The 18360-nt window shown below is 36.4% G+C and overlaps 1 protein-coding gene across 3 annotated transcripts in view; it reads right to left on the reverse strand.

Annotated features, from left to right (window-relative positions):
• Positions 1 to 6662, reverse strand: part of slc12a7b (solute carrier family 12 member 7b) — a 69204-nt gene extending 62542 nt beyond the window's left edge. For 2 of the 3 annotated variants that reach the window (XM_027149061.2, XM_047810909.1), the window contains exon 1: positions 6280 to 6662. In XM_027149061.2, coding sequence (XP_027004862.2) covers positions 6280 to 6454 — 175 coding nt within the window. In that variant the 5' untranslated portion in view covers positions 6455 to 6662. The remainder of the gene's footprint in view (positions 1 to 6279) is intronic. The other variant, XM_047810906.1, reaches the window with a different exon arrangement.
• Positions 6663 to 18360: the final 11698 nt, after the last annotated feature.

The following is an 18360-nucleotide window of genomic DNA, read 5'->3' on the forward strand; positions in this document are numbered from 1 at the left end:
AAATAAAAACCAAACCTACAATGGGGGTTGGTGGATATTTACAAGTTCAGATATCCACTGAAGTCTATGAGGTCAGTGTTATGAGAACAGATATACACTCACCAACCCACACCATACACACACCCACATACACACAGGACGGATGGTGAGTCGATGTGCACAGCTCTGCAAAATGCACAGAGTAACTAGACACTAGAACCTAAAATGTGATATGGACAGAAAATGAGAGCTTTGAATTTTGAAACCCTGATAAGTGGACAAACTGTGCAAGCTTCAATGACTGTCTATAAGCTAGGAGATTAAGCCTAAAAAGGTGTATAAAAATAAGTGACCTCGGCCGTGTAAACAAAAAGAAAACGCAACTTAACAAAGTGTGGTAAAATATCGATTGCCTTAATGCGTCCAGAGGTTTTACACTGCATCGTCGCTGCAGCTTTTTATAATTTCTGCTAGACTATTACAGACTGAATCACTGTAAATCTATTCATTGTGGGCAATAAACACAATCATCAGCCTTAATGTAGAAAAAACAAGAAGGCCACCGCGATGAGGGAAACACTCCCTTTAGATTAGGCAATCATGGTCCCTGCAGACAGCAGCACCAGGGTGACACCATTATTTCATGCCAAAGCACAAGTCACTGATTCACAAGTCATTGTATTCAAAAGTGCATAGATGTCAAGCATGCAGTTGTGTTTTCTTTTTAATCATTAGATAATTTTTTTTATTTTTGTAGTTTTTTTTTCTACTACACAAACCCTTGTTATAATTACTGTATGTACAATTCAATTCCCAGGCAGGGAACCAACCCATACACTGAGGAGTTGCTCGAAGGTAAAATGAGAGAGTTGCATCAAGAAAGGTAAACCTAGGGCAAATCACGTGCCAAATCAAAATATGAAGATCAGATGATCCACTGTGGTCACCCTGAACAGGGAGAAGCCAGAGGGCAAAAACAACATGATACTGGAAAAAATGATCACAAAAAAAGTTCTGATGCATGTTTCAATGAAAAAAAAACTACAAAAAACCCGTCTATTCCTTCACTCTGTATAAGTGAATCAAAAATCAAATCTAGACTCTTTATGACCAAATGACCAAACAATCAAAATTAGACAAAACATGTTAAAAGCATCTATCAAAAACCAGTTAGAAAACTTTAGATAAAAATCTTATTGGGATTTTGTCAAAGGAATCTAAAGATGATTACTCACTCACACATGCTAAATTAAATAGTCGTATAAAATACTTCAACGATTGATGCTAATGTTTCTGTGTGCATGTGTGTGTGTGTGTGTGTGTGTGTGTGTGTGTGTGTGTGTGTGTGTGTGTGTGTGTGTGTGTGTGAGTGAAAGACAAAGTTCATTAAAGGACACAAACCCAGGAATGAATAATAAACATTCTCACAACGCATCCTGAATGAGCGCCGAGATCCTCTGTCACAGCTCTCCAAAAGCTGCTGTGTCAAGGCCTAATGATTTGGTATGGAATGACCCTGTTATGAACATGGATGCATGAGTCAGCTGTTTCTCATGTCCTGACCAAGAAAGATGGGAGACGTCACCTGATAGCCGCAGCCCCCATCTCCCTTTCAGCTACAGAGAAAGGCATCAGCTCTGTTCAAGACACCACCATAAACTCCTTCCTGAGAGAAAGTTTGGAGATCGGGCTCTTTTTGTCCTCTTGGAGACTTCTGCACTGTCCAAGATCATAAATGTTGCCTTTTTTTCTTAATGAATATGAAATTTGATGGAAGACATTCAAATTCAAATTTATTTGTGTAGCGCTTTGTCTCAAAGGACATTGTCTCAAAGCAGCTTTACAGAACATTAAAATAAAATATAAAATAAATCTAAAGATTACTATAATACAAAAATTCAAGATTAATATTAGACTTATATATAAAATGTGTTTGTATTTATCCCCAATGAGCAAGTCTGAAGTGATTTAGATGACTGTGGGGAGGAAAAACTCCCCTAGATGAAAGAGGAAGAAACCTTAAGAGGAACCAGACTCAAAGAGGAACATCATCCTCATTAGGGTGACACTGTAGGGTGTGATTATAAATATACAGTCTGACAATTGTGTATTGATGAGGAGGTTGTTGTCCTCAAAGAAAACATGAGAACGCACATTCTTGTGTTTTGATTTCCTGGATGAATGTGATCCAAGTAAGCAGATAAATAACAAACTGTTCCTGAATCTTTTTGTGCTCCTGGGTATAGAAGGACTGATTTAGGTTAAGGCATGGCATTAATTATCTGCATTAATATTGAGGTCAGTAGACGGTCCTCACAAAATTAGTAAGACAAACATGTTTGTGTGCATGTGTGTGTATGTGTGAGAAAAGTAAAATAATTGTTTGTGTTTGTGTGTGTGTCCGGGCACACATATGCATGCAATTGTGCTTGTGTACACATATGCAGGCGTGCACATGTGTGTGTAGATATACCACTAGATTATGGACAGAAAGAATACTCCAGAAAGACTACTGAGACCTAATGTTTTGGAATAAGGGAATTCGTGGCCTAATGGTTAGAGAGTTTGACTCCTAACCCTAAGGTTGTGGGTTTAAGTCTCAGTGCGGAAATACCGTGGCTGAGGTGCCCTTGAGCAAGGCACCGAACCCCCCCAAGCCGCAGCATAAATGGCTGCCCACTTCTCCGGGTGTGTGTTCAAAGTGTGTGTGTGTGTGTGTGTGTGTGTGTGTGTTCACTGCTGTGTGTGTGCACTTTAAATGCAGAGAACGGATTCTGAGTATGGGTCACCATACTTAGCTGTATGTCACCTCACTTTCACTTAATGAACTCAATGCCAATAAAATAATTGATCGGCTTCACTCATAAATGTACTACAAGATTATGATCAGTTATAGCAGGGATTAATAAAGGACTTTAGTTAAAGACCTTTAGTTAGATCTAAATGAGTTCCTGGAGAGGATTCTGGTCTCCAGGAAAGACTCACCACTGCTTTAAATGTCCTTCATTTGGATATAATGGGTTGGAAATACCACAGTGGTGCACTAGTCTCTTAACCCATTAATTTGAGACTTTTCCAGACTAATATATATTAAACATTTTTTCCCTGTCATTTCTCTGCAAATATTTTTTTTGATAGTGTCTCCTCTGTTTAATCATGTGCCATTTATCTGATATAACATTTCAGCTATATATATCTGAAAACACTGAAGATGACCAAAACAATCCACAGGTAATCATCTAACCACATCATCACTTATACAGAGTCTTGCAGTTATGTCTAGGTTTAAAAGGTCTGGCATATACCCTAATTTGAATCTTATCTTTTTCTAACACTGATTACATTTACTTATAAAGTGGAGCTTTTCCACACATAATTTTTAACAAATAACAATTGAATTGCTTTCATCTGTAAACGCAGGCCATTAAAAAAGCAAATCTGATACGAGTTTTAAAGCTACACTGATATAATAGCGTGTGATTACATAGAACAGGACAACCCATAAAAAGCAGACATCTAAAGCATGGCTTGATTTCTAGCTGAGACTTTTATCTCGACAGGTAGCTGCACCAGAGTGGAACATAAAACAAGAGTGCATTTCAATCAAGTCAGGCTTTTTTTCTTAACAACCTAAACTAACTGCGGAGACACTCGATCAAATATGTTTCTGAAGGTCACTTGCTTCATATTGCTTTTTAAGATAGACCTCAAGGCTTAAGTTTCATTTATCATTCACCAGCAAGTTTAGGTATGATGAGCGTGATGAGCATGATGTCACTTTTTATACATGTATTCCGAGTGTAGTTATAAACTACAATTAAATCACACTGTCTACATACGCAAAACGCCGACAAGGTGTAATCCACAAATCTAAAAAATTTTTTAAAAAATTAACAAAAAACAGATACTGGTTAAGGCTGTACATGCCTGATTGTATAATCTGTCTGCATCACATACAGCCTTGTTTATTGATGCCCTAATATAAATGGGTTAGAAGGGCTTTAAAGAAATCCATTTCAGATTATAGACTGTTAACAAATATGATTGTCAGCGAGTCATATCAGGTGATTACACAGACTGAGACACCCCTTAGATTTTGGCTGATATACAGTATGTCACATCATTGTCACGGACACATCTGTAGCATGCCGTATTGACGAAGGCACATACACACCACTGTCTTGACTGTATTATACAGGAACAAGGTGGATTATTCACTCGATCGTCCTTTTTCCCATAAAATGTCGTTGGACGTCAAAATAGATAAACCTAACACTGATATAATCACATGATATGATATAAACTGCTTACATCCAATCTAGTGAAAGATATTTTGATTTTATTTGAGCTCTCCTAAAGGATACATCTTCAGTCTTATATTAAGGTATTTTTCTGAAACACACATCACATTTTTAGTGGCATAAATGCATAAACCAGGCCTCAGGCCCAGTGCCAGTCCCAACCCTGGGTAAATGATGGAGGGTTGCACCCAGAAGAGGCAAAACCTGTGCCATATCGAATACATCATTCCATCACCAATACTCCGGATATGTTCCAAATATGCAATGATGTCAAATGATCCTAGCGGAAGCAGCTGAAAGACGGAATTGCTTAACCAATTACAATTAGTCTTAAAAGCTCCAACATAGCTAAAAGGTGGTGGGACAGTAACCCCATACTAGGCACTCAACCACTACCTGAATATGAATCTCCTTGTTCCTCCTATAGAAGGAAACATTAAGCTTATATTACACATGCACATCAGATTTATCACATTAATTGTAATTCATTGACATAATCAACAAACTCTCCCTGGTTAAAGGAGTATGGCGTCTTGGAAAAATGGTAACAAAATCCACCTATGACACTAACAGACAAGACTAAAAGCCTGCTTTAGGAGTCTGGCAACTTGATTTCCAACGCCAATTAGATGAGGCACTATTAATAACGGACATAGCTAAGCTCGAATGCTGAATTAAAGACCATCTATCCAAAGATCAGAAGATATACTTACACTTGCTGACTGGTATTACTTTAAGTGAAGTTATCTGCGATCAAAAACAATTTATATCGGACTCCACAAAGTCCAACGTGCAGTCTAGAAATAACATGCATAGAGAAAGCAACTACTATTTAATTTTAACTCTACTGAGCCTCTTAAATTCTTTTCAGAAATTCTCAGAATTGCATAATTACACATACACATATCTTCTTGTCCACTTTAGTCCTCCTTTTCAGTTTTACAGTAATCCAACAAAAATCAACACACAAGTATTAAGAAATTATAGTTTGAAGCAGAAACAACGTGCATCAGCTTGCCTAGCTTCGGCTCTCCTGGTGGCCTTTGGATGCTTGGTTCCACGGGTCTGGGACGTGAGACGTGTTTCACACTAAACACAATGGTTTGTTATCTTTGCTAAACAGAAGTAATCCAGCATAATCAAGCAGGGCATTTAACTTGCTTTATAATGTGTATAGTGTCTTTGTGGTGTATAGCTTGTGTAAACCGTATGTAAATATTGCTTGAAATCTAGTAAGTAAGACTACAGCGAATGTTGAGAACTGTTGGGAATATGCATTAACTGGCTGGAGAAACTGAGCTCTTAAACATGAAATCTATCTATCTATCTATCTATCTATCTATCTATCTATCTATCTATCTGTCTGTCTGTCTGATCTATCTATCTATCTATCTATCTATCTATCTATCTATCTATCTATGTATCTAATTAGTCTATCTACTGTATCTAATTAGTCTATCTATCTATCTAATTAGCCTATGTATCTATCTACTGTATCTAATAAGTCTATCTATCTATCTATCCAATATTGCTTGGAATCTAGTAAGTAAGACTACAGCGAATGTTGAGAACTGTTGGCATTAACTGGCTGGAGAAACCGAGCTCTTAACCATGAAATCATAGGAGTCCGATATCATATTGTAAAAGCCATATTCATTATTTTATTCAAAGCAACCTGTGCAATAGAATGAAAGCTTTTCCAACCACTAACAGATGGGGAAAAGAACAGAGTAATATGATAACATGGTATATTTCTATCAATAGAAATACTACCTGCAGTTGTTCAAAGGCACAGGAATGAATAGGAAATGATGGGAAAGTCATCCTATTTATTATATCCTTGGAGTAGAGGTGTTCACCTACCTGACACCACATATCTCTTATTCATGAGCTCAGATAGACATGCAGTGCGTGGTGATCATTTTAAAGCCGGGGTAATTCCTTACGCACAGATTTATCCTCCAGTTCACTCAAGCAAAGCGAGCAGTAAGTCACTCACCGTATTTGTTAGGTTCTCTGTTGTACTGGAGGATGGGAACAACCTCAGGTTCATCTAAATCACCCACACCTCCAAACACAGGTAAAAGCTCCTGGTTATTATGGAGATAATTCAGCTCCGGCTCCTCGATGTCACAGCACTGAGACACGGGCAGAACCACGAACCTTTCCGTCATGTTTGTCCACCTCAATCTCACGGCTGAGCAAGTTTCACGGGTCAGATGGCGCTCGGTGTGGAGCTCATAGCCGGCGGTGTGTACGGCGTACAAGTGCGCTCATAACACAATGTAGGCGAGCGGCAACCTCCATGCACCCTGTCAATCCGTGCCGCGGTGGGCGTGACCGAGCGCTGATTGGTCGAGCTGCTTGTCAGTCAAGCACGAGCAAACAAAGCGCCTTCTGGAGATGTTTGAGTTAGAAACTTTTATTCCGTGTATTTAATGCAATAGTCTATCTATCTATCTATCTATCTATCTATCTATCTATCTATCTATCTATCTATCTATCTATCTATCTATCTATCTATCTATCTATCTATCTATCATATTGAAGCAAAGCTGATTAGTTTAAATACATGAACAAGTTTTATTTCATTGATACTGTCAGTTATTAAACTAGTCCTCCATCAAAATAGTTGGCACCTTTTACCAGACAGTTTAGAGGAACTCAAATAAAAAATAAAAAAGTAATAAATCCTACACGTAATCCTGCTGTAAATGTATCCTACATGCTATACCTTTTTCCTTCTTCGTGAGACAACTAGCAAGGTAAATAAATCATTACACACACATCATTACGACTTTTTCAAAGCCGTTATAGCCCTTAGCAATTAACTGCCATATTGTAGTTGGTTTAGCAGCATTTTATGTGAAAGCTAAAGATGAACAGATTTTAAAAAAATGCACATTGGAAATAAATTGTTATCAACTTAAAATACAGAAAAAAAGGGATGTACCACCTCAGTTTGAATGGGTATTATTTCTCTGGGTGGTATTGTGGTTTTCTGAATTCATGGTAGTGAATTGGAGATTTAAATGTAGGAGTGTTTGTGGTTGCATCTGCACTCCTCATGTCTTTTGATGAGAGCCCTGAGTCTCTTGAACAGGATATTTACATTTATCAGATACTAGAAAGTGTGATTAAAATTAGAATTACAGAATAGTTTACACCTACAACTGAGATTCTTCTGAGATACATTTGAAATACTATTATGATATTATAGTATATATATATATAATATATCATTATATTATGATAATATAGTATACAGTAGTTGTATTGTTTCCGAAAGCACAATTATGTTGTGTACAAGTATAATTCTCATCGTAAGTAATACATTGTATTAGTTTATGGTACATTTAGTGTATTTGACATTTACATTTACTTTTACGGCATTTGGCAGACGTCCTTATCAAGAGTGTTGTTCCGAAGTGCCTTTAAGTCTCTATCAATAAATACAATAACACCGGTTCACTAAGTTTCAGACTTAGGATGCCATCCACCTAACATACACGCACACACACACACACACACACACACACATATATATATATATATATATATATATATATATATATATATATATATATATATATATATATATAAATATATATATATATACTGTATATCAAACAGGGAAAATAAGTGCTAGTTTAAAAGTTTCAGGAAGAGGTAGGTCTTCACCCGTTGTTTTAAGATGGCCAGTGACTCAGCTGTTCGGACATTTAGGGGAAGTTTATTTCACCACATCGTTGCCGGAACAGAAAAACGTCTTGCTGTATACAGTACCTACCTTTAAACATGAGAAATGGTGGGACCAGTTGAGCAGTGCTAGTAGATTCAAGGGACCGTGGTGCAGAGAGAACAGACTGAGCAACTTACATTAATCTTATTTGTATAACTCAGTACTTGAGACATGATCAAGGGCCCAGCATGGACTCAGTACAAGGCATGATGAAGGGCCCAGCAGTGGCAGCTTGGCATTTCTTGTGATTTTTTACTTTCTGATCAGTAGTCTTAATGTCTTAATCAAAGTTTTCCCCTCAGTATTGTCCAGTGATATTTATTGTATCAAGGATATGTTCTTTTCTGCCATTATCCATTTTTCGAATGTAAAATCAAATCTATAATGAAGCCAATTCAGTAATAAAGCTACATGGCTATATGCTTGGATTGTATTTTACCTCACCTCTTTCAATATTCATTTATATTAATTATAAATTTATTATGACACCAGATCACAAGACAGCTCAAATCTTTCATATTCCTGCACTGTGCAAATTCATTATTTTACTTTCCTGAATACTTAAAGGTAATAGACAGCTGATAGGCCAATTAAAAATTTCACTGAGGGGAAAATGTTGTTTTTCGACCAGTATCAGTGTTTTCACGGCTTTCAGGGACTGCACTGTCTGGCTTAAGTGCCCATAAATCTATTCTTTTGTAAGCTGCCTTTGCTAATAATAGTGCATCCCTGGCCACTATGGCCTCAACCCAAAATAGTGTGATCAATATAGTCACTCAGAAAACATTTGTTATGAGTGTAAAAATAGCTGCAAAGGTGAAAAATAGATATGTTGCCAACAGATTGTTTCATAGAGGACAATGTTGGAATTACAACACTGTCACTAAACTGAAAACAGGAAATTTTATAATTTCAACACAACATATCCAGCAACAAACCTATTTAGAAGATTACATCTAATTTACAGCATTTGGCAGACATCCTTGTCCAAAGCTTAAAGAATTGATTTGTGGTCTCCATTATAAACATCCTCATGCCAGTGCAAATAGGTCAGGTATAAAAAATGTTATCAACTAAACCCATAATAGAGTGAAGTACAAAAAAAACACCGGAGCTCTAGGGCTTTTCTAGATACAGCCATCAGCCATAATCATCTAAATCTAGGTGCAGGTAAGCATGAATATCAGTCATGCATAAAGCATGACAGACACAGCTTTATGTATATTTGATATATTTTACCACACAGCAGGGGAAAAATGGCTTTCTTCTGCATGGCTGTTTTAGAGGTTAAAATGAGAGAGAGTTCATATGTATAAAAAATCTTTTTATGATTGTATTAAAGTATGAATAATTCTGTATTATTTGTTGATATGCCTCTATATTTATCATGTGTTATTACAATGCATACTGGCTGAATATCAGCAAAGCCACACTCACTCATCCCTTGAAAAGGCTTCTAGAATCTTCGTGTATTTTACTTTGACATTGTGTTTTGAAACTGGCTAGATCTGAGGGTGCAAATCATTTCCTCTCCAGTGGAACTATTTCAACATGGTGTGCAAGCCTTTTGTTCCTTAACACTTCAGTTCTTTGAATGGTGATTTCAGTGAACAGCATGTTCACCACACAGAAGAAAAAAGATTGTTAAGATAAAAGTGGAAATAAATGGGACAAAAACAGCAACCTGACAAAGGGGACAACAGGCGAGAATGGGACTCGCTGTCTACTGGCTACTGCATGTATGACCTGGATGAAAATAATAACATAAAAAAACTACTAAAAGCTTATTGAAACCTGATCTATCCTAATGTAATTTTATTAACTTATTACACAGTCTGGTTTAAATTCTCACAGGAAAAAAGTATCTAAAAAGAGATATCCTTATTAGCTCTATGAGATCAAATGGGAATAAAAGGTAGACGTCTGCGTGTCTCCTGTCTCCAAGCTTTTTCCCTCAGTCAAATACTTCACAGTGATCATACAGTATAGCCGTCTCCTTTTAACAAGGTCTCACACTGTTTATCTGCTTAGTTAATGTGTCATGTTTGTTCAAGATGTACTACAGGTGTACAAATATATATTTAGAAAGATGTATAGGTTACTTTTGATATAAAATCATGTCATGTAATATACTTGATATACAGCAAGAAAAAGTATGTGAACTATTTGGAATTGCCTGCTCCTATGTATAAATCTGTCTTAAATCTGGATTGAATTTCAGCAAAAAAACATTTTTTTAAAAAGTATGTGAAACCTTAGGCTAATGACTACAAGAAGTGCTATGAATTCAAAATTAATTCCCAGGTTTATCAAGACATCCTACGAGATAATATCAGGGTATCTATGTGGCAGCTGGAACTCAGTAGAAGCTGGACAATGTAGCAGGACAACGATCCTAAACACCAAAGTAAATCCACTACAGAATGGTTTAAAAAGGGGGGGGGGGGGGGGGGACACCTTTTGGAGCCTCCCAGTCAGAATCCAGACCATAACCCCATAGACATGCTGTGGAATGACATCAAGGGAGCTGTTCACACCAGACACCCTGCGATTGTGGCTGAGCTAAAGAAGTGCTATAAGGAAGACTGGTCTAAAATGACTAATGGATGTTGTACAGGTCTAACTCACAGCCTCAAAAAAGGTTTCGTTGAGCATATTGTTGCCAAAGGAGGATTGACTAGATATTAAATCTAAGTGCATATTAACTTTTAGCACAGCACTGTGAATGTTTAATGAGAGGTGTTCTTTAAAGACATGAAAGATTAAAATTGTTTGTGTGTTAATGGCTTGAGCATGTTATGATTGTCTATACTTTGATAAAGATGATATGACATTTTCTGCCGAATCAATGTAGATAACCAACTCATACTTTTTCTTGCCACTGAAAAAAATAATGGCCCCTGTGCTTTGGGGGTTTCCTCTGGTTCCTCCAGTTTCCTGCTCTAGTCCAAAGACATACAGTATGTTGTAGGTTGATTGGCATTGCTAAATAATTGCCCATAGCATGTGAATGGTTGTGTTGTGCCCTGTGGTGGATTGACACACCATCCAGGCTTTTCCCAGCCTTGGGCCCTTATTCCCCTGGAATAAACTCCAGATCCTCTGTGACCTTGTGTAAAGATAAGTCATAAAGAAAATAGATGACTAGATAATATACTATAAAATATGTATTAGAGATGTACACTAATCTGTTTAACATATATGTCATGCTAATCTTTGTGAGTATATTTATAGAGAAGTACACAGGATACTAAGTATTCAGTATTGCAATATTAATATTAATTACAAGTATTATTAGACCTTTAAATGACGTAACATGGGCATTAAATATAGGCTAAACACTTAGATCTTCTACATATTAAATAATGAATACTTTGTACTTGTCATGGATGGTACAGTTTACAGCAGGGCTTTATTTATATCCTGTGCCATGTGCTTTTGTTTATGATTTGTGTTCTCACGTGTGTTTGCTCCACTCGATCCTTATCCCATTCCAGCGTCTACACACCTGTTCTTTATATCTCGAACTTGACTCACCCTATTTAGTTTGTTTTGTGTCTGCTTTTGCTGAGACCTCCTCGTTTGTTACCTGGTGTTTTCCGTGTTATGTTTTTGGTTTTACTTTTTTTATTTTGTTTTGTATTTTATTTTGTTTTGCTCAGTTTTCCCTTCATGGTGGCTTAGTGGTTAGCACGTTTGCCTCACGCCTCCAGGGTTGGGGGTTCGATTCCCGCCTCCGCCTTGTGTGTGCGGAGTTTGCATGTACTCCCCGTGCCTCGCCTGAGCATGATGAATATATAATATATTTATTTATATATAAATAAAGAAACAGTTACTGTCATTACCCCATTTTTTAAATACAAAAATGTGAAGAGCAGAATTATGCATCGATATTGATTCACTAAAGGGAAAGTTAATGCTGATACTGGAGTCTCGGTAAATACCTCCTTATACTGGTCGACTAGGTTGGGTCACGTCAAGAGTATTATCAGTCTTAAACTCTATTGAGGTTACCATAGTATGAAAAAAACAAAAGATAACACTTTTTTTATTTTCCCTTTTTTTATCACAAAGTTCTAACTTATATACTTAACGAAGAGGCTGTTTTTTAGTCATCAATTGAGGACAGCCTGTGCCTCATTCATAGACAGCCAGAACAAGTTCATTCCACCCATATACTGTAGATGCCAGAACAGGGAATTCAGTAATTCGGTAGCTGTAGGTATTGGCACTTGTATTATGTATTTGGCACTTAGTCTCTTGAACTTTTTTAGGTTCAGAGGTGTTGACCAGACAGAATTCATCTATCTTTGTGTGATTGTTTTTTTTCCAAATGGGGCTCATGGCTGACATTAAGTAGCATGCCTCCTGGGCTTTGTCTCAGCTGTTCTAGGTTATTTTAAGCGAATGACAAAGCACAATGAAATGTTTCACATGACTAGGAGAACCGGCTACTCGAGCTGGGGTCCTGCGATTAGAAAAAAAGACTGTCTTACTTTGAAATGGCTAATAGCATAACTAGTATTAGACTAACCCAATTATTGTCTAGGTTACAGATTTCACTTCTACTGTGAGCTATGATCTTTACATTTTGTCTTTTTATTATATCCTATGTTGTAGGCCAATTTCAGTGGGAACAGTAGCCTTGATAACTCACATTTAAACTCTACAATTCACTATCTAGTTTAATTAGCAAAACATAGAACATGATGTCAACAGCAACTGAAATGCTGAGACTGAAAATCACCCAAGATGCCCTGGTCATCTAGGCTTCAATTATACTTCAAACAGAAAGGTGGCTATTAAAGGCACCATTTGACATTGCTTTGACCATGACCTAAATGGAGAAATTCTAATCAGTTCATCTACTGATTACAATAATAAATCCATACAACCAATTGTTCTTGACACATTATGCTTAAAAAAAATCCCAGATGGACACATGGATAAACAGAAAGCATAAAAAATACTGTAAACTGCCACTGCACTGCCTTTCACAGTTATTATACAGGTCAAGTGTAGAGAAAATGAACTGGGCTTATTTCACTGGTCTGTAGGAGAGATAAGAGAGATAAGAGAATCCTGTTTCATACTGAGAATATCAGCTAACAGCAACCTTGAGGAACAAATGACTTTTTGGATTGCATTTGGTGAAAATTAGCGTTCAAATCTATATGGTCGGGTGTGTGATTGGATACCGGTGATCGTTCAAATCAGAAATATAATATAAAAACATTTTCAAACTTTGAGAGGTGTGAAGATTTCTGGGATGTAATTTTAGGAGTACTTTTTATTTATTTATTTTTTATTCTTTGGGGAGTTTTTATGATTATTGTGTTACCGTTCTGAGTCTAAGTGCACTTAAGGTATAGTATTTTTGCTTAAGAGAAAAACAAACAGATTCACATTTCTTGCAAGGTCTTCAGTTACACATGATTGAGGAGAAAGTACTATCATTAGTAGCCAAAAGTGATCATTTGTTTATTTTCTAGGTAGATTTGTTCAGTGTCTTGTGGCAATCGTATAGCAGTGTCTATCATGCTACCACTATTATTAGTCATTGTCTGAGTATTAAAGGTGCTGAGTTTCACAATTTTTTTTTATGCACTTAGAATAATAACCTGAGTACTTACTGGGGATTAATGCTGATGTTATTCAAGGTCACACATCAGAATCTAGTACGATTACATGACTCATAAGCATTAGCAGATATACCACTGATTGATCCATATTAAAAAAAACGTATCTATGTTCTCATAATAAATTAAACCTGAGCATATGAAGTCCATCAGATACTGGTGAGTATTATAAATCATGATATATTTACATTATCTTTAAACAGCTGTATGGTTTAAAATATATTCTGACATTTCTGACTATTCTACACTAATCATAATTCCACACAACATTTACTAAATTCATCTATAATGTATAAATTATGTGGTCTGACACCTTTAGGTGATATCAAAAACCTTTAATGTTGTGTAATGCTGTACTGTGAACACTAGGCTGCAGTGTTGTTCAATAATGTGTCTGAGGTTTATCTTGCCACTAATACAACTTCTAATGAAAATGAACTTGAACTATGAAACGTCTTAAAGGGATTGAGATCTCAATTACATTAATAATGGACATTGTCTTTTACAGAAATATAAACATTTAGAATAAAAAAATCCAATTATATTTACTTGTAATGAGCAAGCCTAAGGAGTGCAAGAAAAAAATCCCTGGGGATCTAGAGTCTTGAGCTGGCAGGATATTATATTATGATGATAGTTAAGTATTAATGGTCTCTAGAGACTATTGTAACAACCAAACCACAGTTAAAGTCACAGAGATCATTGCCTATAGCTTTTGACTAGTATCCATATAACTTTATGCAATGTATTGCTGCCAAATTATTGGCTAATGAAATAATTAAATGGACAAGCGAATAGAGGTTCATATAGTAATTATGTTGGCTTTGTAGAAGCCAACATTCTGGTTTCCTATTTAAGCTTAGACAAAAATTTATCCTAGGGCTTTCGAGCCACATGAACCAAATTCGGATATGTTGTAGACCCTGGTCTGAAGTTTGTTGCTATTACTTTTCTAAGCGACTGGGTACTGGGTCTCAAAATGGCCTTTTTCCCCCATAGACTCCCATTATAAACTTTGGAGGTTTATACCTAGGCAAGCTTTCAAACTATCTCACCAAACTCGGCCAGCTCCTTTAGGGTGATACTCTGAACAAAGTTTTAAATTGGTGTACCAAATGGCCTTTCAGTTGTGCCACAGCCACGCCCACAAAATATGCCAAAGTCAAAAGATTTTTAACAACATGAACATGTGACATATCAAAACACTCAGAACAATGGGGGGAACCTCCTCACGGGTATTCTGATGACGTCACCTGATGTCACATGACGTCATGTGAAAATCAAAAATTAGCACAACATGGGCATGTCATATATCAAAACACTCAGCCTAATAAGGGGAATTGCCTCGCGGGTATTCTGATGACGTCACGTGAAGTCACGTGAAAACAAAAAACATTAGCACAACATAGACATGTGGCATATCAAAACACTCAGCCCAAGGAGCGGAATTGTGTCACAGGTTTTCCAACATCAAAATTTATAAATCTAGTTCTAAGTTAGAATTAATATTAGATACCATTTAAATTAATATTAGATACCATTTACCATTAGAGTCATTTTTAATTAGTCCTGTTGCTCAGTAGTATTCTCTCTTTCGTAAGGGGAGTTTGCAGAACATGTGAATCAGTGTATATTTTCAGCTCTCTTCATAACACCAATTTCGCAAATCACCCAACGACTGCTGAGGTGAGAACGTGAAGACAAGAATGTGAAGGACCAAGGACAGATTTTGAGTTGTCATTATGTTGATGATGGCAGTGACATTTTCCCAGTTAAGACAAGGACATGCTTGGAACTGAATGCAGATGTTTTATTTCATAAAAAAAACTATTATTAAATACATTAATATTGATACACTCTCATAAAATGTCGTCTATATTGCTGTAAAACATTTTGAATAGCAAAGAACCAGGCATTTAAATAAAATGACAACCAAACGATATGAAAACAACACCATAATATGCATTTTTACATTATAACATAAATATAAATAGTATATAAAAAATTATAATATAAAAATAGTATTCATATCTATACCTGACTGTTAGATAATGAAGATGGAGAAATTGCAAAGTTGCAAATTTTCTATGAGGAATACATGGAAAAGTAACACAGAGATCCTGAAATGTAAATTCAAAGAGAATTTTGCAAACTGTATTTGACTGGTTTGTGTCTGCAGTTCCCGAACATTTGAAATCTAAATCATGGAATCTAAAACATTACAAAAAAACTTCAAAAGAAATAAATACAATACAATACAATTTCAAGTGTTTTTTAAAATACTGTAATACACATTATATGGCCAAAGATTTGTGGACAGTAGACCATCCCAACCATACAGTATGTTGTTCTTCTTCACACGGTTGAGACAACAGTACAGTGCAATGATAGCTCAAGTGTTTAAGAATCTGGGTTGTTGAGTGGAAGATTGGGATTCAAGCCTAAGCATTGTCAAGCCAAGGCTGGGCCCTCAAGCAAGGCCCTTAACCCTCACTGCTTCCCTGAATCAGGGCTGACCCTGTGCTCTAACCAAAAAAGTTGATCTCCAAAGCTGGGATATACAAAGAAAGAATTTCACTGTGCTTCATGTCTATAATGTGTACAAAATAAAGGTAGAACGGTTTAATTTTACAAAGCACACAATTTAAACAGAATGTCTATGTATGCAGTAGCATTATAAACTTGTTTGCAGTCTTGTTCTAGCATGACAATGCCCCTATTAAATTGGTGCGGCTGTGACCGCGAGGAATGTAGGTGATAAATAAATAGTTTTCATCATGCTCAGGCATATTTTTCCACCAGCTTATCTAGACTATCAAAGTATTGTTTGTTGTACCACACTAAAGACATGGGTTGAAAGATTGGTGTGGAATACAGACTGCACCCCAGACCTCCTAACTTGACATCAGTGCCTGACCTCACTATTGGTGGCTGAATAAACACAACTCCATGTGCCAAAATCTAGAAGAAATCCTTCCCAGGAAATGGGAGCTTATTATGACAATGAAGTAGGACTAAATATGGTATTGGAATCTTCAACAAGTATATAAGAATGCCATGGTCAAGTACATTCATTCATCCAACTTCTCAGTTCACGGGGAGCCTGTGCCTTTCTCAGGCGTCATCGGGCATCAAGGCAGGATACACCCTGGACGGAGTTCCTACCCATCGCAGGGCAAACACACACTCTCATTTACTCACACAATCACACACTACGGACAATTTTCCAGAGATGCAAATCAACCTACCATGCATGTCTTTGGACCGGGGGAGGAAACCCCCGAGGCATGGGGAGGACATGCAAACTCCTCACACACAAGGCGGAGGTGGGAATCGATCCCCCAACCCTGGAGGTGTGAGGCCAACATGCTAACCACTAAGCCACCGTCCCGTCGCCCCCCCCCCCTCCCCCCTTGGTCAAGTTATTTAAAAAAAAAATTGGAATGAGAAAGAAAAAATTTTTGTGTGTTTAAGAACATAAGATGAATGTTGAAATCTTTTGTACTGTTATATAATACAAGCACACACTAGTGCTTTGTGGTAGTTACTTTGGGGACCTCTAAATTGGGTGGTTTTGTTATTCTAAGAAATCAATAAAACCATGAAGTTCAGCCATTAGATGAATTCACATTTATAAGCTTGAAAAAGCTGTATTAGAAACTAGGTATTATAAAATAGTTTAATTAGAAAACTAAGTTGTTACAAAACTACAAGCAAAACAGTGTATAGGAATGTATTCAAGTGTTAAACTGTATAAACAGTTTAACAGATTTAGCAGCTGCATATCCTAATGGACATTATAGTGGTGGGTTGAAACATTTAATAACCTTATGTAGTATTTGAAAATCAGTGGCTGTCATGTTTAGAGGGTTATTATATTTAACAGCTGTTTCTCTTTTTAGGGGCATAAGTTGTATATATCCAGAAGGACTGGGGTAGTAATTATTATTTTTCCCCCTAGGCAGAACTTATCTATGTCCATATTTTTGTTTTTTTTAAAGTAAAAGTGACAGTGCCCATCTGGGATAGAATATCATGGGGTAGTTCTCATACTTACATTAATGATAATGTTAGATTTTCTTGGCCAGTAAAGGGAATATTGAAAGCTGAGCAGTAGCAAATTTCTCATAGAACTCATTGAACATCCATTGTGCTGATGGAGATAACAGTGAAAGGATTGTGGAAAGTGGTGATTAACAAACTAGGAATGTAGTGAGTCATTCTAAAGCCAACACAGATGACAAGCTGGGACTTTTTACCAACTGAAAATCTCGGTGTGGAAACTTTCCTGAATAAACAAAAACCAAATCAAATCAAAACCAAAATATATCTCTCACACACACAAATTTAACCCAGGGATTAATTAACCTGTAAAAAGTACTTCACTGAAAAAAAAATGTCTCAGCAGGAGATGGTACCTTAAGTAATATTTTTTTATTGTGAGATTATAACATAACAAATATAAGACCATAAAGCATATTTCTAAAATGTCTACTTATTTTTAAATTAAAATATTTATATTCTATTAGCCTATATTTTTGCTTTTTACAAATAAATGCTTTTACTACAGTAAGCAAAATTATCTGCCAATACAGCAAGACAATGTCAAGTTTGAAATGATTATACATATCACAGAAAATTGTTAATGAGCTTATATTTCTTTTATATAGAGAGGTTTTGTTGAATTGTCCTAAACAAT

This window comes from Tachysurus fulvidraco, chromosome 3, assembly GCF_022655615.1.
Source record: "Tachysurus fulvidraco isolate hzauxx_2018 chromosome 3, HZAU_PFXX_2.0, whole genome shotgun sequence".
In the NCBI taxonomy this organism is placed as follows: Eukaryota; Metazoa; Chordata; class Actinopteri; order Siluriformes; family Bagridae; genus Tachysurus; species Tachysurus fulvidraco.